Source organism: Nothoprocta perdicaria, unplaced genomic scaffold (assembly GCF_003342845.1).
Source record: "Nothoprocta perdicaria isolate Ctin4 unplaced genomic scaffold, notPer1 scaffold_1, whole genome shotgun sequence".
Lineage (NCBI taxonomy): Eukaryota > Metazoa > Chordata > Aves > Tinamiformes > Tinamidae > Nothoprocta > Nothoprocta perdicaria.
In genome coordinates, this window is record NW_020454093.1 from 4,094,473 (window position 1) to 4,122,339 (window position 27,867).

General features: G+C 38.8%; 1 protein-coding gene across 3 annotated transcripts in view; it reads left to right on the plus strand.

The window, feature by feature from the left end:
- Window positions 1–27,279, plus strand: part of IQGAP2 (IQ motif containing GTPase activating protein 2) — a 110,299-nt gene extending 83,020 nt beyond the window's left edge. For all 3 annotated transcript variants that reach the window (XM_026036531.1, XM_026036544.1, XM_026036537.1), the window contains 23 exons: window positions 1,370–1,460; window positions 4,376–4,534; window positions 5,754–5,896; window positions 6,892–7,062; window positions 8,646–8,729; window positions 9,361–9,432; window positions 9,707–9,776; window positions 10,092–10,300; window positions 10,798–10,947; window positions 11,676–11,839; window positions 12,507–12,731; window positions 13,324–13,464; window positions 13,819–13,903; window positions 14,625–14,857; window positions 16,404–16,536; window positions 17,917–18,019; window positions 18,894–19,035; window positions 22,219–22,306; window positions 23,269–23,481; window positions 24,352–24,512; window positions 25,267–25,410; window positions 26,046–26,154; window positions 26,593–27,279. In XM_026036531.1, the coding sequence (XP_025892316.1) occupies window positions 1,370–1,460; window positions 4,376–4,534; window positions 5,754–5,896; window positions 6,892–7,062; window positions 8,646–8,729; window positions 9,361–9,432; window positions 9,707–9,776; window positions 10,092–10,300; window positions 10,798–10,947; window positions 11,676–11,839; window positions 12,507–12,731; window positions 13,324–13,464; window positions 13,819–13,903; window positions 14,625–14,857; window positions 16,404–16,536; window positions 17,917–18,019; window positions 18,894–19,035; window positions 22,219–22,306; window positions 23,269–23,481; window positions 24,352–24,512; window positions 25,267–25,410; window positions 26,046–26,154; window positions 26,593–26,706 (3,204 nt within the window). In that variant the 3' untranslated portion in view covers window positions 26,707–27,279. The remainder of the gene's footprint in view (window positions 1–1,369; window positions 1,461–4,375; window positions 4,535–5,753; window positions 5,897–6,891; window positions 7,063–8,645; window positions 8,730–9,360; window positions 9,433–9,706; window positions 9,777–10,091; window positions 10,301–10,797; window positions 10,948–11,675; window positions 11,840–12,506; window positions 12,732–13,323; window positions 13,465–13,818; window positions 13,904–14,624; window positions 14,858–16,403; window positions 16,537–17,916; window positions 18,020–18,893; window positions 19,036–22,218; window positions 22,307–23,268; window positions 23,482–24,351; window positions 24,513–25,266; window positions 25,411–26,045; window positions 26,155–26,592) is intronic.
- Window positions 27,280–27,867: the final 588 nt, after the last annotated feature.

The following is a 27,867-nucleotide window of genomic DNA, read 5'->3' on the forward strand; positions in this document are numbered from 1 at the left end:
AGGAAATGTTTCCTTAAGTTCCTGTGGAACTTCTGGTGCCTCAGCTTGTAGCCGTTTCCTCAAGTCCTATTGCTGGCCACCACTGCAAAGAGGCCGGCCCCTCCTCCTCACTGCCTCCCTTGAGGTATTTTAGACCCTGATCAGGTGCCCCCTCAGCCTTCTCTTCTCCAGGCTGAACAGGCCCAGCTCCCTCAGCCTTTGCTCATATGGCAGATGTTCCAGGCCCCTGATCATCCTGGTGGCCCTGTGCTGGACTCTCTCCAGCAGCTCCACATCCCTCTTGTCTTGGGGAGCCCAGAACTGGACACAGTCTCCAGATGTGGCCTCACCAGGGCATGTGTTGCTCATGTCTCCCACGTGTCTCTGGGTGGAAGTGGCTGCTGTCAGTGACTATGATGGAGCAGCGCGGTGGCTCCCAGGGCTGCTGTGTTGCAGGTTGGTCGGGTGGCTCCAGCTCTGCCCTGGCCAGTGCTCAGTGATCTCCTGGTGCTCTCTGCTCCCTGGCCCCTTTCTTACAGACGTCTGATGTTGATGTGTTAGAAATCAGCTTCTCTGTAGAGCTCCAAATCACAACTCGTGCAAACCACTTAATGACGCTCAAAAATGGTCAGAGTTTTACTTGGGCCAGTGCCTAGGTGTCCCGCCTCCCTCGTGCCCCTGATTTTTCGTGTAAACTTGTGCCTGTAGCTTTTTAAGCTGCTTAATGTCTGCTTGCCTCAGGACACCAGCTCTGTCCATTGTAGCCTTAGGTTGAAGCTTTAGCAGGAAGGAAGGATTATCTTGTACAGAGCACCCTCTATTTCACATCGGATGTAGTGTCATGAACTGTGAAACCTGCTCTACAGCTTAATTCCTGAAATGTTTGCTACCTGAAGTCAGTCATCATTACTAAACCTGAGCTGTTTTATGCCAGTTACTGCTGGTATTTTCTCATGTAATCTTTACTCTGTGTGTGTAACTTGTCCAAATAGGGAATTCTGAAAGAAAATTTACTTTCTATAATCTTTCACTCTACTGTTTTGCCACTGTCACTTCAGTGTTTGGTTGTGTTTGATTTCACTTAATGCTCCAATTATTTTGCTTACATGTTATGGAAATGAAACAGATTGTTCCTACTTCTGCTCATAGTTTTCCTTTGCCTTTGCCTTTTACAAATAAAAGCTTTGAGGTCTTGGTGTTTGAACATGCCTTTATTCAAGTCAGTAAATGGAATATGAGCTGGAACCTTGTTTTACTGCTGCTTTCAAGTGGTCAAATTATTTTTAGTGCCCAAGGGAGCTTGTGTACCAGAGCTCTATCAGTATGTTAGGACATATTTTTATAATACTTGTAGTTCTTTCATAAAGTGTTTCTCTATCTTTTTTTCCAGGAATCCCAGGATGACTCAGCGGTTTTGTGGCTGGATGAAATACAAAAAGGGATCAACGATGCCAATAGGAATATAAAAGAAGCAGAAATCTGTAAGCATTGACATACCTTTATATTGCCTTTGTTGTTCTTAGTCTTGAAAAACTGCTGAATTACTAATCCATCTTTCCTCTGAGATGTGGGAATGACCTTTAAACACACAGGAAGAAGTGAATGTGTACTCTGTGAAGAAATCCCTTCCCATGAAATTGGGATCATTTAGATCTCATGGATGGTGTTAATTTTATCTAGGGCTTTAGTCTTTAAGGTTTGGCTAATAGCTGAGTGGTTTCTCTTACGAAGGTTAATGAGGTGACTAAAATTTCTAGTGTCAGTGTGTTGCAGAGCTGGTGAGACACTGTTGTGTTTCTATATTTCACCTGTGGTATGAAAACAGCAGGAAGTGAGAAAGAAAGTATAGGACCATTTAAGAGCTTTGGCTTTTGTAAGACTAAAATTTTGATGCATGCTAATTGTTAAGTGGGTGGAGCGTTGCTTAATCTTATTTTATTATGCGTCTCACTGATAATAAATAAAAATTAAGACCGTGTTCATAAGTAGTCTAAGAAGTGCCCTCTTTAAGTGCATGCTCTTCCAATTTGTGAAGCAGGAAAAATCTGTACAGAAAAATCTGAAGTTCGTCCTGCGATAGTAAACTAGATATATCTAATACTGTCTCGTGTTAAAAGGTTTTATGAAATCTAATTTAGAAAACATATCTAAAATATAATTGTCAAGTAATATAAAAATAAGAATCCTGGGGTATGTGGGCATGCTGGAAAGCTGCGGTCTGAGGGGTTCAGCCTGGGCTAGCTGAGGCGTTTACTTTGGGGTTCGGTGTCGGTTTGGCTGTGCTGCACTCGGCGTTGGGGGGATCTGCCTTTAGCACACCCAGAGCTTGTGAGTACAGCTGATGCAGCCTTGCAGTGCTGCATCCAGCCTCTATTAACACAGCGCTGCCGCTTGTTTGCTTAGAGGCAGTCAAGAGTCAGCAGTGTTTTGAATGGTGTGGGTAGAATGAAAGTACCAGGGCTAGCATTTATTGAACTTTATATCTCCGTTGCAGAAAAGCTGCATGTAGTGTCGCTATTACACTAGAACTGATTTGTGATATTAATTTAACTAGATCGATACACTAAGGAATTTTGCAGTGATTTTACATGTTTTGCATCTGTGTAAAGCTTATTTTCTAGGGTGGGGTGAGAAGCACATAGCTGTCCAAATAGTGCTCTTAGGCTTGTGCCAGATACCTTCTTGTAGGAGTAAAAATACCTTCCAATCAACTGTAACCAGAGACGTGGGGAAACATCTGGGCACAAAGAAGGGAAGGAAATTCATAATTTGTAAACGATGTCAGTTAAAGCTAAAAAGTGTCAAGGAAACAAGCTAGGCTGTGACCTCTGCTCTAAGAGCACCATGAATGTCCCAAGAGTGGCTTAAAGAACCCAGCACAGAATGACTCATGCCAACGTCACATGGTATGTGAAAGATAGACCTCTGTTCCATCTACTAGTCAGTTGTTACAATAATTATATAGCCTGTGTCACCATATTTGCACTAAAATACATAGTTTTGCATAATCAAACATGATCAGCAAAAGTGTTTTAACAAGATGCTAGTAAGAAAATTCTTGCTGCTCTCCCACGTTCTCTCATGGGTTGAAACAAAACTTGTCAGCACAGCATCATCCATGTGCTTCAAATGGAGGCTAAGATTTTTGCAGCTCAATGCTGACATTTCAATTTCCTCACAACGCAGAGCCTGGTATTTCCTATAACAGATATATCCTGCTTCAGGAAGTTAGCAGGCTGTGTTTGCACAGTCTAAACTTAGAAAGTTCAACTTAATTATAACTTGTAAATCAACTCAGATTTTCTCATCTGGACAGGTTGAAATATCTTTAGAATTCTGCCTCTGCCAAGAATTCCATACAAACATAAAGGGGATCTAACACTTATAGCAAACTGTTTTTGAGACTGCTGTGGTGGTGGTGGCAATAGCATTAAGATAAGAGAAGGTGACTAACTTTTCTGCCTTAAATAAGCCAGTGACGTACAATACTTAACATTTTGCTTTTTTATGTGTTGCAACTTAAAAAGGCCTTTAGACAAACGGTCTTCCCCATGATCCAAGGATTCTGCCTCCTGTATGCTCACTTGGGGAGGAGTGCCCAGGAGCTGCTCGTGTGCTCTGGGTGTATTTCCAAATTCTTTGGGTAACTGCAGTGCAACTTGCAGCACATAGCTCCGTGTCTCAAACCTGTGCAGGCCGTTCTGCTTTCCATCCAAGTGGAGAACAAAATGAGATTAGCTGCAAGTGTGACACCCCCCAGGCAGAGATACTGCTATAGACCTTCCGTTCTGCGCAGGAAGGCTCTGTCAGCAAAAGCTCCTGAGAGCGCCCGTGTTATGGGAAAGAGTTGATCTTTGGCCCTGTTGGGGGCTCAGGCTTATCGGAGAGGACAGCTGTGTTTTTGTGTATCTTAGCTGTGTGAAGGGAGGGTGGGTGTGGAAAAGAGCCCTTCAGTGGGTGAGTACTGAGATTTGAAGTGCTGCAGGAGCAGAATGGGTGCATTGATAGCCTGGAGATCTCCTGCAGATGGGGATGGATACATCGAGCTCATAATTTTACTGTGGGTCACGAGGTCCTTCAGAGCAGCAATGTTAGTCTCAACGCTTATTGCAAAGGAATCATTTCCATTGAGTTTGGATGCCAGCCATCCTTAGGTCTTCTCTATCAGTGTCATCTGCAATGTTGGCTGATGAGGGAGCAGTTATGCACACTGACCACTCTTCACCAGGCTATGGCTGCTTCCAAGCCTATGTGGAGCCCACCTTTTGTGTTCCACGAGCTTGATTTTGTCTGAAATACTTGTCCTTGCATGCATGCAAGACCACAAAGGACAGAGGCACTGTGAATTTTCATGTATACCGTATAAACATCTGATTTTTCAATGTCATTATTCTAGTGGCTCTCGGGACATCGATGATTAACAAGAGCTTGGAGAAGGGTGATTCACAGGCGATCCTGATGATACTGCAGTCTAAGTTTGGACTACGAGTCATTCCAGAGTGTTCTGAAACCTATTTTAAGAGTCTTTCAGATGCTAAGAATCTAAAACCTAAAGGTAAAAACCTATGTCACTAGAAAACTTCTACATTTCCAGATGTTTCAGTGATGTGTAAAAACAGCATGGCAGGCTTACTTAAAATCACTGTAAGCTGCAGGACAGGACTGCTGTTTTGTAATCTTTTATTTGAGAAATATATTAGCCCAAGTCCTTTTTACATAAAGCTCAATTGTGTCTATTCAGATAACAGTGCAGGCTCACGTATGGCTGTAGTTATTTCTAGAGGCTAACTAGGGTCATATTAGCTTTGTTCAGGTTAGGGCAGTTACTCTGTGACTACCAATAGACTAGTCCACACTCTTGGAAAACCACATTGCTGGTTTTTCCCTGCCTGCTAGCAGGAGCAGGGATGACTTACACTGCAGCCTTCAGCCTCATGGGCATTTCCCAAGGGCCAGGCCAGGCTCTGGTGACGAGCCCTGACGTGCCTGTGCCTCACTCCAGGTGCCCATGCCATGCTGGAGCAGTAGGTATCAGTGCCTGGGGCCAGGCTCTGCCCATAGCACAGATGATGGGATTGTTTGTCATGTTAAGTTGCCATCAGATGATTGCTAACACAGCCAGGCTTAGCCACCGATCTAAAATATGCACTACTGTCAGTGTAGTGCACTTTCTTAGAGCAGATGTATGTGTTTGGTCCTGCAGCGTGAGTTGTGAAAGGGCATCTTGCACAACTGACCCTATGAGCTTTACCTTGCAGCCTTTCGTCCGTGAGGAAATTAAGCTTTTCCTGCCCTTCAGGATAGAGCCTTGTTTACCAAAGCTGATTGCAGCAAGCAGAGCTGTGACTTGGCTATAGGAAATCTGTGAGCTAAGTGTCAATAAGGCCTGGCGTCAGGCAGGAAGAAAAGAAGTAAAAATAGCTTTTATTACAAACACTGTTTCTGTTTCACTTACGGGAGTGATGATAGCAGATGTGGTAAACTGTCATACCAGTCAGCACCAAGTTGGTATGTTCTGGTTTTAAGAAGCTGGTAACACCTCTGCACCAACCTTCTTAGCTATTCTGTCCTGGAAGAATGATCCAGCTCAATGTAATAGGATATTCTGAAAATGTCCGTTTTGCAAACTGGCCCAAAGCATAGGGAATTTGGCACAGAAAATAGTTAGCTAGTGGTGTAACAGATGTAGAGATGCAGAAGATGGTAAGAGCTGTAACTCTTCCCCATACCAGGGTTCCAAAATGCATGCTAATAACCGTATGTGTTACTTTCAGATTCTAATGAAAGTCCATGGATTAAGCTGGTAATGAAAGATGTATATGATTACTATTACAATGTAGAAACTGAAGAAGGCACCTGTGTTGCCCCTGAAGGAGTTGTACCAAAAACTTCATGGTTAACAGGTCAAGAAATTGAGGTAGGTTGCTGAAATGTTTGCTGCAATGGAATACAACTGCAGCATAACGTGGGACAGATGTGCCCATGTGAAGACAATACGAGGCTGTACTGAGGAGACCAAAGACATTTTGAACTCAGTATTTTTTTCTCTGACAATAGAGGAGCATCTTAAAGTACATCCTCCTGTCCTATGCCTGATAATGATTTAGGGACCTCCTAAGTGAAGGTTACAACTACAGCATGGTTTTTGATAGCCATCAGCAGAAACATTGACGGAAGAAATTCACATTATTATTCTTATCCTTTCATGTTTTTGGTTTGAACTGTCCTATGATGAGTTTCATAATGGGGTAGTGAGGAGAGGCTTCTGTGTTTAATCTAATCATCCTCAGCACATTTGTATTTCCAGGCATAATAGGGTGAGCCTTGTACTTCAAACCCCTTACTGCAGAGGCTTTCTTTTAGCATAAAGTGACTTGCCCCAAAGATGACACAAGCTTCTATACAAACTGGTATTCATGTGCATGCAGCATATCTGCTTTAAGGATTTATCAAAAAAAAAAAAAAATTCATGTCAGTGTAGCTTCATCAGAAACTTTCACAGGAGCAACACTGAAGTATGTAAGTAGTGCTTCTATGTACAGAATTCGTAGATTGAATTTTGGATTCCTGTATTCTTAGACTTCTGATTTCTTAAAAAAAAAAATAATAATAAAAAGCTTGGAAGCATTAGGAAAGTAGAACTCTTAACCTTGCTGTCTATATTGAAAAAGAACACAGAAATGACATGTCTATCTGATTAACTAAAAGGAATTCAGTTGCCCTTTATATAAAAATCACTGGTTAAAGTAGCTCTTCATTCTTATTGATTAAATCTATGTATAAACTGGAAAGGCTTGGATATGGTAGACATACGCTATACAGATGGAGAGAATACAAGCCAAATTCCAGAGTGGTTTTGGCTTTTTTTTCCTAGTTCCTTTTAAATGACCTTTTTCCATGATGTTTTACCAGAGCATTGTTGGGCAAGTTACAGCAGATTACAACCGAGAGCAGCTGTGGCTCGCTAATGAAAATCTGATCGTTCAGCTGCAAGCCCGAGCAAGGGGCTTCTTGGTCAGAAGAAACTACGAAGCACGAAAAGCCTATCTGCAAAGCCAGGAGCCGTCTGCTGTCAGAATACAGGTACTGGGCTGGAACAAGAGGGTCACCTTGCTGGGGATGGAGCAGGGAACGTGACAGATGGTGGCCAAGCAGTGCTGGTGCAGATCTCAAATCCGGCTGCAAATCCATCCCTGTTAGCAGCAGCTCAAACATCTGCCTGCCAACCTGTCCTTGTTAGTAGCAGCTCAAACATCTGCCTCTGCAAATGTTGTCCTTGTCTCCACTACATTGAACTTCTAAAGAGCAGATCCCCTATTTTAAAAGAACAGTAGGACACATACACCTGTGATCTAAGTTTCTTTGGTCAAAGAAGTTCAGAAATGGTTTTGTATGATGCACTTAATTATACGCGATACAAAACTGGAAGATGTTCATTGAGGCAAAAGCTCTGTGGTGAAGCATGATGTAGGAGTGCATTCCTTTCCAGACCATCCCCAATGGGAAGCTGTGCTTGTCCCTGCTTTGTGAAACAGCCACAAGTGCATAGGGAGTGGCTCGGGCTCCATTTCCAGGAGTGTGACTTGGACATGCTCAGCTTCCTGTACGCCAAAAGCAGTGCAAAGGAAACTCTGCTGAGTGTTAAATCTGACAAATGCACAGGCAACTGATTTTTAGGTAGTTAAATTAAACTACCTTTGTAGTATTTTTGTTAAAAGCAATTTATTCAACTCGTTAAAAACAAACTAGCCAAAAAAACCAAACCCCAACTCTAATACTGAAGATGGAAGTGTAAAATCATGGACAAGTAATTTCTATTTTGGGCATTTATGTTTACATATTTGCACTATTCATGTAATACATATTCTTACTATTAGAGCCTGTCTGTTGGATTGAGTTTTCATTTTATGGCATGGTGTCCAGCCTTAGTAAAGGACTGAATTGTTTTGAGGAATGCAGTGTCTGTGGCCAGTTCAAAAGTATCTGGAGGTTTTTTTTTTGTGGGCAAAGTTCCTCTCTGTTTTCTGTGAGCGTTAAAATGGAAATGACTTGTGAAAAGCCAGCAAATGGATGATAAAGAAAAGAGTCAAAATAAGGTAAAGGCCAAGAGCAGCTGCTTATCTGTGTTGTTGAGGTCCTGGCCAAAAGTTTTGGTTTTGAACTAGTTGAAGGAGAGTCAAGGAGAGAGTTTTAGGAAGGAACATCCTCTGTGTAACGAGATGGTCCTTAGTGACCTTGGTAGACTGATAATCTTAGTCTGAGGAAGGAGGCCTGGGCTGGGCAAGATTGGTGGCAGGGGAACAGCTCTTAGGTAGGTGTAATGGGAAAGGGCACCTGAGTCTGCCTGTGTACGAGGTAAAGGCTGTGACTGTCACGGGTTTGGGTGTACTGGTGACAAAAGCCAGGGTAAGGATTACCTCAGAGGATGGAGGGGAAGTGGCATTTGACACGAAAACATTGAGATTGGTTAAAGTTCACATGGAATGTATCGAGGCATCTTAAAAATACAAAAACACAGCTTACTTTTTTCCTGTACTTTTTGCCATAATGGTGGTTTTTCCTGTACAGGATGAACACTGCTATTGATTTTAGGGTATATACGTAGTTTTGAATGCATAGTAGTCTATTACTAGTAAAAATAGTTTCCTGCATTTTTTCTAAAATAGGCTTTCTGGAAAGGATACAAGCAAAGGAAAAGCTATGTTGACAGACTAAAGGTGCTTCAAGGCAACGTTGCTGCTATTGTCAAGGTAAGATTCCAATTGTGTTGAAGAGCTTGGGTATGTTCATGGATTGCTATGCCTTTCCACATCCAGAGAGACTGTAACAGTAAAAAATGAACAGACTTTTATTTCAGAAACTTGTGTAAGAATTGAAAGCTTTTAAATAGGCAGCTTCAGTAATTCAGTTCTTGAATGGTAAGTGTTCTATTTTTAATGTGTTTTGAACTTGAGAGCTCAAGGAATTTCTTTACATTTGTCTTTCCATAATACTGAATTAGGAAATAGTAGAGCTGATAGATTTTAATGAAATGGCACTGCTATCAAATGTACTTGTCCAGAAAGTGCTAAGTTTTCTATGAGATGCTAATAGGCTACTACATTATCAATAGATAACAGCTAGTATATTCAACCTTCCTTAAAGATAAGAAATGTACAAATGAGAGCTGAGATGTGAAACCAGCCATTATCTTAAAGACTTGAATTCAACCTGTGATTTATTTCAGCAAAGTCTCCCTTTGGTCACTGAACTATAGGAGCCCCGTAGTCTGGTCACATGTCCCCAGAAATGACAGCACAGCAGGGGACCATCAGAAGATAATTTAACATCCCCCATACCCACCTATGTGCAGTGTACATTAAGTTCTTATTTAACTTTCAGATTCAGTCTTGGGTCAAAATGTGGCTTGCAAGGAGAGCTTATAGGAAACGTCTGCAGTACTTCAAGGATCATGTAAGTACTTTTCCTCCATCTTCAGCATACAGCATTAAAATGAATGCAAGTGCCCTTGAATCCCAGGAATGAGTACACAGGTTCTGCAGGATGTTTCTGAGCAGAAATTCATCCTGATTGCTGTGTAGTGTGTGGAGGTTTTTTGTTTGCTTTAACTTTTTTCTCTAGCAACACTAGTCTTTATCTAGAAATCTATATGCATCATCTTACACAAAATGTGAACTGTAGTTTAGACGTTTCTTGATTCTCTGTGTCTAATTTTGATCCCTTCCAGAATAAAGAAATTGTGAAGATACAAGCGTTTCTCAGAGCCAATAAAGCTAGGGAGGACTACAGAACACTAAGTAAGTGCTAATAGTTAAACTGTGTATGTTTGAAGAGATGTATGTTATTGTTTTCAGCTGCTTTTAAAAACTTGAATGTAGGATTTAAGATCCCCCTTCAAAAGCAACTCCAAATATTTGTAAACAAATAATTGTACATAAAATTATTTTGCAGCAACAATTTTACAAAGCTCTACTTGCACAGAATGGCAAAAATATTTTACTCTTGTCCTGAATGGTATGAACTTCTCTCTAGAGCTGTGTGTTTTTCTGTAGTAACCAGTTCTGTGTGTTCAATGTTATGTCTATTAACAAGCATATTTACTTTGACTATAGTTGGTGCTGAAAATCCCCCCTTGACTGTCTTGCGCAAATTTGCCTACCTCTTGGACCAAAGTGACTTAGACTTTCAGGAAGAACTAGAAGTAACAAGGTTAAGGGAAGAAGTGGTTACAAAAATCCGATCCAATCAGCAGCTGGAGAAAGACTTGAACTTAATGGATATTAAGATTGGACTGCTGGTGAAAAACAGGATCACTCTTCAGGTTAGCAGACTGTTTAAGCACTCTTGGTAGCTTCACTGAGCAGTTTTCTGTGTTCAGACGATGCAGGATAAGGATTAGTTAAAACACACCTGGAAAATGGAACACTTGGCTTGTTTTAAGATATCTGAATGGATGAATGTGGCTTGCATTTGAGATTACTCTCTTCCAAGTCTGTCGGTTTACTGAATGTCATTATTTTGCTGATAGCAAACGAATAATTTCTTAAATTTTAAAGACCTTTGCTATGTTGAATGGAATAGACTTCAAAATATTTGAGAGCTTGCTCACTGCAAATGAATGAGTTTGTACATGAGCTCGGGTTTCTTAGTCATTGCTGGCAAGCCAGAATGGCGATGAGGTAGTTGAATGTGTTCAAAACACCAGTTATAGAACAGAGTAAAACACACAAAATTGCTCATAAAGGACCGTGTAGAAATAAGAAATAATTGTATTTTCTGTGAATAGATGACCTAATCTTTTGATCATTATGTCTGCAGGATGTGGTACTGCATAGTAAGAAACTTAACAAAAAGAGCAAAAGTCAACTGGAAGAGATGGTTATGGTTGACAAACAGGGTATCAAAGGTTTGAGTAAGGAGAGAAGGAAAAAACTGGAGGCTTATCAACATTTATTCTACCTTTTACAGGTAAGTTTTAATGTAGAAGTCAAAACACAAATTGCCAATCTATATTGCTTGCTTTGTTTCAATGCTTTCAGTGGTGATCACAAAAAGATCTCCAAAAAGACTGTAGTACACAGACGACAGTCAAGGCCATCATCATGTTCTAATATTCCTGTATTTGAGAATATCCTACTTCTTTAAATTATACAGGAAAAAATCTTTTTTCTTCAGAATAACTTCATAACGAAGCCCAAGGGAGCTTTTCTGTGTATCTTATATACATAGAAATTACTGTCATCTTTACATAGTATGTGGGGAAAAGGAAGCTGTTTTAGGCAGCTGACAGCATATAATGCATCTGGCTGTGTATTTTTTAGAGCAATTTCAGATATTTCCAGGACAGATGCCCTCTAAAACTTAAGTGTATATGTAGCATGCATTGTCTTTTTGGTAGATATTGCCTACACTTAGCATTGCATTCATAGAGCTAATGCACTATTGTGTGCATTAACACTAGAGCTGATGTGTTGTTTTTGGAGACTTCCAGTAAAATCTTAACCTATGCCATTTGCCTAGTGCAATATTTAATGTTTCTTATACATTAATATTTGAAAAAAAAAGTAAAACTGATGCATGAAAATGATATATGTGGCAGTGTAAATGCTTTTAGAGTTAATGGAAATAGTGCTGCTCCTAAAGTGTAGGTAGTTTGTTGCAGAAAATAGTATTTGAGTCATTCGTTTGTTTTGTAGACTAATCCCACGTATCTGGCGAAGCTGATTTTCCAAATGCCTCAAAACAAATCAACCAAATTTATGGATACAGTCATCTTCACTCTGTATAACTATGCCTCCAATCAGCGAGAAGAATATCTGCTTCTCAAACTCTTTAAAACTGCTCTAGAAGAAGAAATAAAGTATGTACACTTGGTAGAAGACTTCAGTTTATTTGTCTTACAGATAGGCCAATGAGTTGTTGAATAAATTCTACTTTAAGGAATTTGGCTGTAACTTTGTTATAAAAACACATGCGTAATTGTTGCAAGAGAAATTTGTGTTTTCAGAGGGGTGTAATACTAGTTCAAAGTATTTTAGATTCAGATAAATCTTTCTATGGTAGAGAAATCTTCATGTGATAGATCACTTGAAAAAGTATATACTGCAGTTTGACGTTTCTGATCGAGTATGAAGGGTTAGAGTGTGTCTTGTTTTCCTTGTTTAAATACATGTTCTCCAGGTGTAGAGTGTTCATGCTTTCTTCTGAAATAGTAAACTCTAAATTTATGCACTTAACAGGTATCTGCTGATCAGATATTTGGACCTGAAATAGGTATTGATTAGCGGACGCTCACAAAATACCATGTTTCAGAGACATTTCAAATTATAATTCAGCAATTAACATTTATAATCTTGCCTTTTATAAAAGTCTAATATGTAGGGCGTATAAACGTGCTTCAGCATGTAAAAAACTAGTTAGGATACTGAAAAGATACTTTCAAAAATGTGATTTTGAAAAATGTTTAGAAAATATGGGCAGCTTGAGTACATAAGTCAGATCTGAGAAGTGTTATGTTGTTGCTGCAGCTCTAAGGTGGATCAGATACAGGATATCGTCACTGGAAACCCCACTGTTATTAAGATGGTTGTCAGCTTCAATCGAGGTGCTCGAGGGCAGAACACCCTGCGCCAGCTCCTGGCCCCGGTGCTGAAGGACATCATGGATGATAAGTCCCTCATAATCAACACTAGTCCTGTGGATGTGTACAAGGCATGGGTAAACCAGTTAGAAATGCAGACTGGTGAGGCCAGGTGAGTGAGGATACTCTCAAAACTACAATCATTCCTCAGTTCAACTCATTTCCTGACAAATTTTGCTTTGTCCATCCCATATATCCACTCATTTCCTTCATCTCCTTATAACATGGTGAGATTTTGAAGAGGGGAACAGAGGGATGATTGAAATACTGTGCTCTGTTCTGAACAGGAAGGTCACTTTGCTGGCCTTAAATTTTGAGTCATTGCCATCATAATCTTTACTGGTATAGTAAGCTACGCCATGGAAGAAGTTGCAGTCTTATGTCCAGAGTTTGTAACAGCATCTGTTCGGTGCGTCCTGTGCTTTTGAGGAGCTACACTAGGATGCAGAAATCCATGTGTGGCACTTTCAAAATCTGATTCGTAAAAATCCACTTTTTGTAAGTAGGGGAGGCCCGTGATGGCACGTTGTAGCCCTGCTCTCCAAAAACGTGAATCTGACGATTGTGTTGCTGAAGCAAGCTCAGATGTATTTGCCTTGCCTAATGTGTTTCTTTTCTGTTCACTGATGACCTTACAAGGCCAAACAAATTGTATTTTAGCCTCAAGTAGGTTCAGGCTGATTTAATGTTCATTTGCTTTGCAGCAAGTTGCCGTACGATGTAACCACAGAACAAGCATTAACACATACAGAAGTAGTCAATAAGTTGGAATCGTCGATTCAGAGTTTGCGAGCAGTAACGGACAAAGTTCTCACCTCCATATTCTCATCTCTCACTATGATGCCGTAAGTGCTGAGCTAGGATGATCCTGGCTGCAGTTTGTGTGCATGGTGAAGCTGTATGCAAAGTTCATCCCTTTAAATTACATGGCTTGTGATATGTACTACTTTAATGACTTCTCCAGTAGAGGGAGAGGTTTCTCCACATTGCAGAACCCTACTTTGCTTTAGCCTACTGAATGTCTATCTAAATGTGACTTTGTGTAAAGCTTTTTGTAGTTTCCATTATCATCTTGTTCTGTGTTTTAAGTGGCTGAGGAGGAAAAAAAAACAAATCTCCCCCAACAATTTAGCTGACTAGAATTATTTGCTTGTTTGATGTCTTTCCATGATTTTCCTTTTCATCTGTTCTGCATGTAGTTATGGAATGAGATATATAGCCAAAGTTCTGAAGAGCTCGCTCCATGAGAAATTCCCAGATGCAACAGAAGATGAACTATTGAAGGTAGACTTCTGAAGGCAAACTGCCAGCAGCTTTTTCTTTTTTATCCCAAAAGGGTTTTTTTATTGACATATCGTGTACTAAGGACCTGAAAACATCTGTATGTATTGAAAAAAACAGGTTCTTATATTGCAGAAAAATCTGGAGAAAATTGTCATGAAATGGACGCCTAATTTTCTTATCCATAAAAATGCAATGAAATTAAGAGCCATCTTTAATTGAACATTATATCCAGAAATTTTATTTTTGTAAAATTCAAAATAGCAAACTGTAGATATAGTCTTCAATTATGTCTGGCATTTGGTGGAATATTTGTTCAAATACAAGTAGAATCTTTTTGAAGATTGGTCTGTCTAGTATATTTCTGACAGTCAAAGCCAGATCATTTTTTGATGATCTATTTTGAAATGAGTTTTAAATGTTAGGCTTTTTAAGTGTTTGTTAAATGTTTTGGCAGTGTCTTGTTTAAGGAAGTGATCTGTTTGAGATGGGAGAATGCATTTTATCTAAAGTGTGGTGCCTATTAATATGCTTGAATCTTTTTATGCAAGACCAAGGTTTTCCAGTTAGCCACATGGATAACACTTAGGAGCGTATTATCTGCTGTGTGTTTCTATCCCAATTCCTGTGTCTAATTCAGAAGTAGAAGCGTTTGATCATGTTTTGTAAAAACGCGACTAGCATGTGCAGAGGGGAAGATCTCCCAAACCTGTTTTTCTTTCAGATTGTTGGCAACCTGCTGTATTACCGCTTCATGAACCCAGCCATTGTTGCTCCCGATGGCTTTGACATCATTGATATGACAGCGGGGGGCCAGATACACCCTGACCAGAGGAGGAATCTGGGCTGTGTCGCCAAAGTCCTCCAACACGCTGCCTCTAACAAACTCTTTGAAGGAGAGAGCGAGCATCTTTCGTCTATGAACGCGTACCTCTCTCAGACGTACCAGAAGTTCAGGTGTGAAACTCTTCCAAATACCTGAATGAGAATTCTGTTCTTGAATAGGGCAGATGAACTCCTAATTTATATGAAACCTTTATAAAAGGAAAACAAATAGCTTGGCGACCAATTACAAATATTGTGTGATCTGTCGTAGTCTGCTTCAACTTCTTCAGTGGTAAAAAGTTACAGGTTGTATTTCAACATCAGCATTGCTTTAAGAACAAATCCATCCTGTTGATTTTTGCAGAAAGACTACTTAGTGTCAGGTTGGTTGTGTGAACAAAATGGAATGATTTATTATTGGCCAGAAATAATGTGATCTACCAGTGGCCAGAGCAGCTGATTGTTTTATCTGAGAAAAAAATTCTCAGAAAAGACAAAGCTGTACTTTTTCTTTCATCTGTTAGACAATCATAGGAAGCTGCATGTTTACCCAAAATGCCCATTTGGGAATCTATCTGGGCTGCAGATAATGTATGTTGCTTGGAAGTAGTGCCCATCTTTTAGGGTGGTGGTTGCAGCTTGCAGTGTTCTTCCATCTTGTGACAGACTCATCACCTCTGTCTTTAATGTCTGTCCAAAATGAAAGCAGAAGTTCATATAATGAGTTTGCTTGAGAGGCAAGGCATGAACAAAGATATGTAACTGAGTCATTCCATTTGCTCAAGTACTTGAGAGCATGACGTAAACGTCAAGAGGAAAATAGGCTGCAGAAGTGCTGAAGTAAGGAGAATAGCAAAGTTGTTAAGGAGGGAACCCATTCTGGTTGCCTCTTGACCACTTCAATCTCGCTTCCAACTAAGTTACCTTCCTAGAGAATGGAGCCTCTGAGAGTCCGTGCCCTCCTGGGCAGCTGCAGTTGGCAACGTTAACAGCACCCACCCCTGTCTGGACTTTTTAGTGTCTACTCATGCACTTGTCTATTCATGAACCCTTTGACAGTTTGCCCCCTCAAATTACTAGGGCAACACTTTACAGAAATGTGATATCTAATGTTTAAAGTAGTGTTTTTTTGAATGACTGGTTCATTGCGTGCCTGCTAGTCCTGTCCCTGTGGGCTGCGGTGAAGGCATTAAGCAGAATGCAGAGCTTAACACCATTGCATTTCTACAGCTTGATTGTGTCCTTTAGTCTTGTCCCCTGCAAACCAAGGGGGGCCCAATTTTTTTTTAATACCAAATTTAAATGTCCTCTGAGCCTGAAAAAAAATAATTTTGGATATCCTGTATTTTCGTAAGTTGTGAAGCATTAAGATTCTTGTAGCAGCAGTCAGACTCTTCTAAGCATCTAAAATTTACCATATTACTCCTCCTTGAATAAGGAGAAAACGTTACCTTGAAAATCATCTTTTCCATCTTTCTGGACAATAGGTTATATTTAATCATTTGAATTGTGTTATCACCATCTCCGAAAGACAATTTCAACTCCTAAGTGTAGACTATAAGAGCCATATAATGCCTATTAAGTGCTTGGCTGTGTGTGTTTTTGCTTGTTTTTGTGCAGACTAATCACTGTGACTGTACAGGGAGCAATTATTTAAGTCTTTCTCATTTTCTGTTAGGAACTTCTTTCAGTCAGCCTGTGATGTTCCTGAACCAGAGGAGAAATTTAATATTGATGAATACTCGGACATGGTGACCCTTAGCAAACCTGTCATATATATTTCCATTGAAGAAATTATCAATACCCATTCAGTAAGTTGACGAAAATTATGATGGTTTAAAATGTGTGTTTTGTTGAATATTGCCCAAAAAAATTCTAACGAATGCTTTTCATTAATTATGTTCAGTTTCTTTGGGAAGAATTTCTCTAGTTCAATCTATGAAATGCTAGGTAATTGTGTTAGCTTGCTTTTTCTTTTCTTTCAATGCTTCCATCATCTTGAACAACTATGCAAATCTAATATTTTATGATGGGAGAGAAAGGAGTTTTGTACTTACGGAATGTGTTATTTTTAAGTTATTTCTGTTTTATAAACACTTTCCTGTCTTGTTTGAGAAAGTGAGACTAATTTGAAGATGTTCTTTTGACTCTGGGAAAAGAGGAAAACTGGGGGCATTTTATGACCTAAGCATTCTGTCATCTGTTGTGTTGGAAGCAGATGCAAGCCTCTGATTTGGAGGGACGGAGCCAGCGGCATCCTGCCAGTTCTTTATTCTGCATAAAGAAAAGATTAGCTGCAGTTGCAGGATGACTCATTAGAGTGTAAGCTAGATACCTACCACATGGTCCTCCTGAAAAGCTAGGAAGTTAGCTATCTCTTTACTTATAACCTCATCTTCCCTGCCTTGTCCTCTTAGATATACTCTGGAAAATGTAAAGCACTCAACTTCCAGTACTCCAGATCACAGATGGATTTTATTCAACTGTAAACTTAGAACTTAGTCTAATAGAAACTGTATTTGATAGATGGTCTTTGTGCCTCTTCTTGCATTTAGTTTCTTTAGTTAATTTTAGTTAGTCTCTGCATAGAGATATTTTTGCAGATTTTTCAACCACTAACTACATTTAAGAACCATTTAAGAATCTGTTTCAGGAGTTCTTTTAGTCGAGCTGTTGCATCTCTCATGTTCTTTGAGACACATGAGACAAACTACCTTATTTTGTATTAACTAGTAACAGTCTAAAAGTGTGAAATAATTTGATGAAAGTACATTGCCGAAGCAGGAGGTCAAGGAAATGGTCTTTCTTGATAACACCACTTGTAATCAAGTGCGTTTTCCAGGAAAGGGTGTTTAAGTCTGAAGTCTGTACACTGTCTACGTGCAGCACATAGATCATCTTATTCTCCTTGTCTCATAATACTGCTTCCACGAAAATTCCTATGGGAGTTTGAGTCTTCATCTCTCATTCCTCTTCTCCCACTATATCTTCTTTACAAATATAAATTCAACTTTCTATTTGATTTTTAAAATTTAGAATCAAACATAGTTTTTTTTATTACCATTTTTCTTTCTCTCCTTCTCTTTGGGTCCTCCATAATCTGTGTGTGTGTTCAGCGTTTAGTTTCAGACTTACAAGTAGAAAGAATGCAGGTATGTTTTTCAGATGACCTCATTTACATTTGTTTATAGCTACTGCTAGAACACCAGGATGCCATTGCCACTGAGCCCAATGACCTGCTGAATGAATTGTTGGAAGGGCTGGGACCTGTTCCCGATGTGGAGTCTTTCCTTGGTAGGTTGTTCATCTTTATGACTAGCTTCACTCTCAGGGTGTAATCAACTGAGAACGGGATTTAAATACTACTCTTCATTTACTACTTCTGTGAAGTTTTTATTACATCTTTTTCTTAGCTGGATTTTCTATAGATGGAACAGCATTTCAGAGTTGTTCAGATAATGACAGCAGTGTTTGGCATCTTCAAGAGACGTGAAAGGTTCTGATTGCAATATTCACTCTAGGGATAATGATGTGATGCAAAATTGTAACACTCTGGCAGAACAGTCTAGTTATGCTCAATTGGCAGAGTTAGTGGTTTTTAATATGACTTTGAGTTATGTTAGTGCTGGCTTGCAGCACTTACAAACTTAAACTTACAAAATGTACAGAAACACCACTGAGAAGTTTTAAAATGGCATTTGCCTTGAATTATCCAAATAAAAAGGTTTAAAAAAAAAAACTATTGAAAGGTTGTAAGGAGTAACTGTATCTGAATTTGCCTTAGATGTATTAGGATGGAAAGTGAATTCTTGACATAGAAGGACATTACCAGGATATTACCCGAATCCAAGTGAATAGCCTATTACCATAGCTACTACCCTGCAATTTTTTATTATTATTGCACTAGGAACAAGGATGTTAAATTGCTGCTCTTATTTTGGGAGCGAAAAAAAAGTGTATTGCAGTTTAGTACCTTGAAAATAAAGAGTTGCTGACATTTCAAAAATATTCTAGTTGGTCAGATGGGTTATATTTTTCACTGCTCAATGTCCAATGACTTAAACTTATAATGAGGCATAAAAAGCAATTTATATCTGTTAATGTTCTGTTCCCTGCACTGATGCCTGAGGAAGATTCAGAAATGAAGAGACGTATTTCTTCCTTGCAGGGGAAGGAGCTGTTGATCCCAATGACCCCAACAGGGAAAGCACACTGAATCAGCTAGCAAAAACAGAGATTTCACTGTCTCTAACCAGCAAATACGAGTTACGAGAAGGTGAAGATCAGGATCTCAAAAGCCTGATGATAAAGTAAGTTTTCCTCAAAAAACTTCTAAGTGCTTTTGTCAAAAACAAGTTGTTTCCAGTTTACATCTCTGGCAAAGGTACGCTCAGTTTTGAAAGACCATCAAGAGTTCAGTTCTACTCAAGCTTTTTCAGAAGTCAGAAAAGCTGTCAGTTCCTTGAGAATGTTATATCTACCTATAAGCTTACTACCATTTTTGTTTTGTACCATGACTGGATCATTCTTTAACCTACAATGTGCCCTTCCTTGAAGCTGTAAAAGCCTTCTGTTTTAAAGCATCACTTTAAAGCAGTGGAAAAGTTAAGGTGAAAGTCTGCCTTTGCTTGTATAAGGGGCAGAGAGAATGAAGCTGCTCTGCCCCCCTTAAATGAAAACATTTCCCTGACCACACACGTTTGAACAGGATGTGACTGTCACTGCAGCTTGAATAATACACATCTCGGCAGGGAAGGGAAGGAGTGTTTATTTTGTTCATTTTAGATTAAGAATTGAGTACTGGGATAAACTATAGGCTATAAGTCAAAATCTTTTAATAAATTTATTATTGAATTAATGGCATCTCTCTCTAAAAATTATTTAAAATTATACAGAAAAAAAATCAATTTGAGATCCTTGTGCTATTTGAACAGGGAATCCTCTTGTATTACTTGACATTTTCTAACCCTTGACAGTATGAATGCTAAAAGATGACTTTAAGACCCCCAGAGTATAAATACAGACCTTAACCTGTTGATATTTTTTCTAAATCAAAATACAGTATGATGAATTTATTATATACTATGCAAAGTTTTACTGTTGAAGCAAGCTTTTAACTTCTAGGGCTATGGTGTACAGTGCAATTTGTGTAACTTGGCTATAAATAACTGTCCTAAGCTTTTTAGGGGGAAAAAAATCTAATTTTAAGTACTAAAAGCTTAATATCTATCTTAACTTCCACAAAGTTATGCACTGTTGATCTAAGTCCAAATTGTGGGGTTTTTTAGAGGGGGAAGGAGAAGAACTTACTATCAAACATAATATGAACTATCAAAAGTGGCGATGATGGCAATGTCAAATTGAGACTGGGTTATGTTGCTTGGGATTCCGGGAGACAAGGGCTCTAGAGTTGTTCCAAAATGTTTTTGCAGCAGGAATGCAACTACAGTTGACACTTTACATTATAAACTACTTTTGTTTCCTGTCCCTTTTTTCTTGTGTAGGATGAAAATGTTAACCTTTAATGGAATCCCTAGAAATATGCTGTCAAAGCTAAAAGGAAACGCTTCTAATCCTTTACGCTGTTGTGTAAAGTGCCAAAGTAGTATGAGAATTAAAAGAACTTAGCTTCTCTATTGCATAAGTATTTATAAAAATTGCTTAAAATTTGATAAAGATTACTGGGAGGTAATCTGGGGTTAGAATAATTATTAACAAAATGTGATGAATTGCAGCAACATCAAAAGTTAGAGTAACTGATTGATACCTTTTATGCAAGAGAGGTATGTGTGGGTACTCTAGCTTTCTGGCTTTAATTACATTGAAGTCTTTTGCAACTGTGAAATGTTATGTACCCTGATAAAATGCATCTTGTGGCTGATTTTGTAGCATTTTCCATTTCTCTGTGACACACTTAGCGATATCAAAGGGTTTATTTTCAGATGATTTTGTTAATTAAGGCTTCTTTGAACCTAAAGATATGTAGGTACCTCTCTCCAACAAAAACTATACACACACAAGGTGACTAGTGAGTGTGGCTTGAATGACATTCCAGGTGCTACATGGTATGGGGTGATACGTGAACAGGGAGGAATTTAGCCTGTAGTGTGGTGCACCCTGTCTGGGAAACAACAAGGCTGAGTCTCGTGGTGGGGAGGAAGCACTTGCGGAGAGGAAGCAGATGCATGATGCATTATATATATATCAGCATAGCATTAAATGTGTGTTTCTAAAACTACGTGAAATGGTGACAGTCACACACAGAGAACTGGTGGTGACCAATGAAGACTGAAGATGGCTTTAGAAAGAAAGACAGAAATCTGGTGCTTTAGCCAAGATGAATTAACTTCACAGTTTGTTTTTCTGGCAAACTGGACTGAATTCCAAAATATTTGAGGGGGGAAAAAATGCAGCAATCTCTAAACTGTTCATGTGTCAAAGCTGCAGTTACCAGAAGCCCTGAATGAGCAAGCCAGGAGGTAAAGCATGTTGCCTTTTAACAGAGAAGCGCAGCTTCAGTTCTGCCTAGGCTTCCAGAGTGATTCCTACAGTTTTACTCTTGCTATGAAAGCTGGCATCAAACTCAAAGACCTTTAACAACATTTATTCATAAAGGTGCCTGTGTGTAACAAAACCTTGGTTCTGTCCCATGGTGGTTTTGTGAGAATTTCTAGTTTGAAAACAAACCAAAAAACCCTTTACCTAGGTAAATGATTATTTTAAACAAAAGCATGAGGTTTTATAATGATCTGAACCATGCTTAAATATTTTTCTCAAACCAACAGTAGTTGCATCTTCAGGTTTCTATTGCTCTGTTAAGAACAATGGGTGGCAAGTCAAATGGGCTCTATCTTGTTCATAGTAGTGTCCTCTCAATAAACAGAAGTCTAACGGGATGTTCTTGGAAGAGTTATAGATGAATAAGCAGCAGGAACGAGATAAACTCCTACCAGAAAAGAACTGCTGCACATATCAGGCTGGAACAGCTTGCCTTTGCCTGAGGAAACGCTCCCTGTCTCTTGCCCCTGGAGAAACATGTGCCCTTTGAGTGTGGCTGTGCGCTGTCAGTCGTGTATTGCTCTAGAAGTTCAGCAGTTGTCAGGGTGTGTTCATCTATTCAAAGAATCTGACCCTTGATGTAATTGTGCATAGCTGTGGTTTTGGAAAGACTGTTCCTAAATGCTATTTTGTCACAGCGTCATAATTAAAATCTCCATGTAGGTTGCTGTCTGAATTACATTAGCTGTTTTCCTGTGTTAACCGGGTAACTGTTTTCTAAAGAAAAAAGGGGAAGAATGTATACACATTTCTATACTCATGTCTGTATAGAAGCCAGTTAAAGCAACACATGGAATCTCTGAAAAATAAAATGCTAGGAAATCCAAACACTACCAAGTATCCATAATGCTTGATACTTTTACTGTTGAAGAAATGGAATGCAGAGTTCTTCCAGTAATAACTGTTTTGAAATATTCATATGTTCCTTTACAAAGAACCAAAAGACTTATTGTGGATGTGATACGAACACAGCCAGGGGATACGCTCTTAGAAATCCTAGAAACACCAGCAACTGCACAACAGGTAAGTGCTGCACTGTGAGTAGAGAAGAAAATACAATTTCACTTATTATAGCTATGTTTTTGAAAGCCTGATAGATTTCTGACTTTATCCTTCATTATATAATCCATATAATAAAGTCATTGTTAATGTGTTTCAAATTACTTGGCTTTAGATCCATTAAAACAAGACCTGCACATTTTCAGCATATATTTAGCAACAGTTCTGTAAAACTTGTAAATCCTTCTCAACTAATTTCAGAGACAGAAAGCATAATCTTTGTAATAATTATTTTCATTTGATGTTATTACTAAAACTCTGCTGTTATAGTCTATGCCCAATTAAATGTCAAGTGTTTCTTCTACAAATGCCTAGAAAAATTAGTTAAATTGTTTACCAGCAATATTGAGGGTAATTGCTTTCCTATGTTATAATATGACCAAAATCTGAAGGTGCATTTTTTGCTACTTTTTCTCATGGATTTCAGTATCTTGACTCAAATTCCTTATCAGTTAGTTTATTTGCTTAGGCAGTATAAGCAAACCTCTGTTTGGGGAGCTGCCACTTTCCTTAGTATGGGAATGGAGTGGGAGCTGCTCCTAGTTGATGACTTCCCTTTTGGACATTAACAGACAAAGCTACATCTCAGTACAGGGCTCACTTCAGGCTCCCTCAGCATGTGCATGCACATGTACAGGGCACACGTGAGATTTGGACAGTGTTCCCACAGGTAAGATGATGAAGTCTTCTGGCTGATTTCAGTCCAGTCTGGTTTAATTCAGTGCAGGTCTAGGTTATTGTAAGTAATAGTTACTTATGTCAAAAAAAAAAAATGTAAACTGAGTCCTTTTATATGGTGGGAGGATATAGGTAAAGGTTATACCTTTTTTTGGCTTGATTGTCTCCCTTGAGTATCCAATGATACTTATAGTTATTCTGAGCACGAAAATAAATTCACTTTTGGCTTCTTATTTATTTTTACCCAGGAATCTGAGCACTTGAAAATTGTAGAAAAGCGTGCCATCTTAGATTCCAAAACTCCGGAGAAAATGAAGCACAGTCAGTCCATTTTTGAAGATGGGCAGCTACCAATAGAGCAAAAGAAAAGGAAAATTCAGAGAAATCTCCGGACTTTGGAACAAGCAGGATTAGTATCTTCAGCATCTAAGTATCAAGAAATTATCAATGAGATTGCTAAGGTAAATGGAACAAGTTCTTAAAATATGATGGGTTTTTAGCAGTCTAACCTAAATCTGTTTTAGCTAGAGGTGTATGGCAAGCATTTTTCTGCAGAGCGTTGCACTAAGTCATTGCCATCCAAATAAATCATTTTAGTGTTTGACAGTGAAATAAATGAAGGCACTCTGATGCATAACTCTGTAACCATTACGTTCAACCCAAGCTTTAGCTTGGTGGTTACCAGTTCAGAACTAGTCCAAGCTCGATGACATCTTCCTCATGTCCTCAGTGTTTGTCATGTCCCAAGGACCACAGCTGAGTTTGATGCCACATGGGATACACTTGGTTCCACTGCCCCAGTGATTAGGGATAGATGTGAGGCCGGTGTTGGAGCAGTGCAGGCCTTGGCATGGACACCATGAGGTCAACTTTACAGCTGTCAACACCACTGGCTGACTTGGATCTCGAGGTGGTTGGTGAAAGCAGTCTATTTGGAAGAGCTCCTGCCAATAGTGGGTAGAATTTGATCTAAACAGTGCTTGGAGTGATCCACAGGGTGTCCTTTCTAAACAAAACTTAGCAGCCTGACTTCCCGGCAATGCGCAGGACAGTGGAAGAGTTGCCTAAAACACCAGGGAATTGCTCAGTCCACCACAGATAAAACACAAGCGGCAGTGGAACTGAACACATGGTGACAGGCGTGTGAACTGTATTACCCAGAGCTCAGACCGTTTGTTGGAACTCACGTAACTATGGTTCATGCTTTCCCCAGGTAAATAAGTCAAATTGTATTAAGTAGAGATTTGAAAAGTGATAAACTAGAATATTCAAAATAATAATCCAGTTTAATTCATCAGTTTCCATCTTCCATCTTTCCATCTTCTATTTAGGATATCCGAAATCAAAGGAGATACAGACATCATCGAAAAGCTGAATTGGTGAAACTTCAGCAGACTCTGAATGCACTTAACTCCAAGACAGCATTTTATGAGGAACAAATTAATTACTACAACACGTATATAAAAACCTGTTTAGACAACTTAACAAGGAAGTGAGTTGAGTCTTCTTGAAGTGTTTCAGAACTGTTGAGGCTATGTTTTATCAGCAGGAAGAGTAGGTGCTATCTGTAGCTGAAGGCAAACTGGCACCAAAATTATCCTGCCTTTCTTTAAAGCTGCCTTAAAGAAGCCTCATACACATGCATGCTTTTGTTATATCTACTTGGTGCTGCCCCATAACTTTACTACCATGCTTTGAAGTCATGCACCTTAGGGACTTTTCCTTCCTTCAAATGATTTGTATCTGCTATTAAAATAGAAAGATATGAAATAAATATGACTAAAATATTTTTACTTTTCAGATATGATGCATATGATGCTGTCTTGATCAAGCCCATTAAAGTATGAGAACATTCAATAACATTAACAGGGGCTTTCTCAATAAGTACTTCATTAATCCAGAAGTGAACATGGATGGCCAACCTGTACAATTGTAGCATTTATTAAATACTTATAAATTGCTGCTTTAAAGTATCAATTGTGGTCTCAGACTTGGTTTGCTTTTTACAATAGAATTTAAGTACTGGCAAAACTTAAAAAAAAAGATTTGTTTAGATTGCATGCTAAATTTGTGATTCTCAGTTTTGTTTTGAATGTTAATTCTGTTTTATTAAAAGCAGTTTCAGAAGAAGGGCAAGGCTGAAGGGAAACTAAATATGGCTAACAGAATACTTAGAAGTATAAAGGACAAAACTGCATTCCTGAGGGATTAATCACAAACTCTTTTCCTCATTCTTCTCTTTCCAGAAATTCACGGAGGTCAATTAAACTAGATGGAAAAGATGAGGTGAAAGGAAGCAAAAAAATGAAGCAGGCATCATTAAAGTACACAGCTGCAAGACTGCATGAGAAAGGTGTCATCTTAGAAATCGAAGATCTCCAAACCAACCAGTAAGTGTGGCATAAACAACTTAGAGCATTCTGCAGTTGACAGTTCCTTAAGAAACGGCCTTTTGTTTCAAAGTCTGTGTGGTGTCACGCGATGGCAAAAGCAGAGGTCTGCGTGAGAAACTACTTGCGTGTGCCGGACAGTTCTTGCCAGGAGCTATTATCTTCCCTGCTACTTTGTTCTAGGTGGTGGAGTTTTGTTTAAAGGGCCCCCACTTGGCAAGTAGGGGACTTTTGAAGATGTCTTTCTAAGCTGTATCACTTTTAGTGTGGTGATTCAAAGATGCTGCACAGCTCAAGTAGCAGCAAGTGTGCTCACATGTGGAAGCAGTGACATTGAGGGTGTTACTGTTTAGGCTGGTATATCTGCTAGTCCTCATGTGGCACGTTTGAGGTCCAGGGATGTTGTAGACCAATTACTGTATGGTCCATCATGACTGCGAGCGCTGGGAGAGGTGCAGCTGTGCCCCCATAACATGCATTGTGCTACAGGAAATAGTGGTATTTATTGTGCAAGTTCTTTTGTCTTCTGCAAGACAAAAATATTCCCCATAACTGTCACCAAATTATGTAACACTGCATGGTATATATGACACTGCATGGTATGCATACAACTCTTCTTTTTTTTTTTCTCCAAGGTTTAAGAATGTTATGTTTGATATCACACCTGGAGAAGAAGTAGGAGACTTTGAAATCAAAGCAAAATTTTTGGGGGTGGAGATGGAAAAAGTACAACTCCATTTCCAGGTACAGTTTTAGTTTTGTTCCTCTGTCCTAAAGTAGATCACGGGGAGAATAACAATGTAGTTTTGGTATGATGATCCTGGACTTATCCTGGACTTAGGCTAAGGTTAATGTTTATAACAGCAATTGTACTAAATTGTACTATAGTAGTTGTTATAGTAGTTATTAAACTGCAGTAAATGCCTGATTAGTTTAATGGCTGGCAGCAATAGTACCATGGGAAAACTAAAATGCATGCAGACTCCTTCTCATATGCTGTTATTGACAGCCTGCAGGCTGGGTCTAGAGGTCAAATAACACTCTTCATACTGATCCAATAGTTATGAGTAACTTTTTTCAGTTGTGATGTGCCTGAAACACTTGGACTATGTAAGTGACCCAGTCTTGTTGCCATCAACTGTGGATTCAAACCAAGACTAATGATTTTATTTATAATTACAGGATTTGCTGCAGATGCAGTATGAAGGTGTGGCTGTAATGAAAATGTTTGATAAAGCAAAAGTCAATGTGAACTTGCTCATATTCTTGTTGAATAAGAAATTCTATGGAAAATGAGCACGTCGGACATGGACTCTGCATCAGTCAGTGGGAAGTCTACTCAGTATTTTTTGCTTTTAAAAGTCTGTTTCAAGTTTCATTGGACGCTTTTTAACTTTAAAGAAACAAAACACCAAATGTTCGGAGGAATGTACGCAGTGCCTTTTCATCATTGATAATGAAGCAGAAAAATAGAAAATAGATTAATTTAAACACTTCCAGATTCACTGGTGTTGGTACTTTCGAATCAAAGTATTGTTTAGGACACTCAGCTATTGTGGTTGTGTGGATTTTTTTTAAGGTAGGCAGGAAACGAATTTAGTTGAATATATAAGCCTCTTTCTACTAAAGCATTTTTTAAATGACCTCAGATATATAATATAGTTCTTATTAGACTTTAAGTATTTACCAAAAGAAATCCTAATTTGTTTCCAAGGGATAGTTTGGGCAAATATTTAGCTACATACTAAGCCTATTTTCTGGCAGTTGTCAATTGTAAAGCGAATTTATTGTGCAATTCAAAAATTTATAGGTAATTATAAAGTTACAATAACATTTTACTGTACAAAAATATATTTTGTGATTCATTCCTACTAAATAAAATGCACTACTGCCTCATGTTAAATGACATTTTCTACTTTCACAGCCTTCTGAGTGGCACAGGGGCAATCTGAATAGAGAACAGATGTCATTCAGTTTGAAGTATTTGAATACATAAATTGTGCCTGTCTTTTTGTAAGGAAATAAATGCAATAAAATCAGTATTTAGATTGTTTTTTAAATATATTCTTTGGAGATTGTTCTATGTAAAATAAATGTTGCTTAATTAAATTGGCTTTGCTCTCTCTTGGTTGTGTGTATAATGGGTAGTGTAATATATAAACCAAGGACACTTTTTCTACTCTTGCTTTCCTTGTGACAAATGTTTTAGAAGATGAAGAGACAATGAGGAGTTCTGGATAGCATGGTATAAGCTTCCAGTATTACTTCTGAAAATGGAATAAAGCTCTGTAAAATCACTGGTTAGATACTAGCTTAGTTGATTATATTTTACAAGTTGGAAAAAAACATACATTTACTGTAGATATTTATGTGCATTAATATCCCTAATTAAAAGATTAGCTCCAAGATTCTTAGTTTTTTCTTCTGGCTTGTTTTTACATACTGTTACATAAGCTA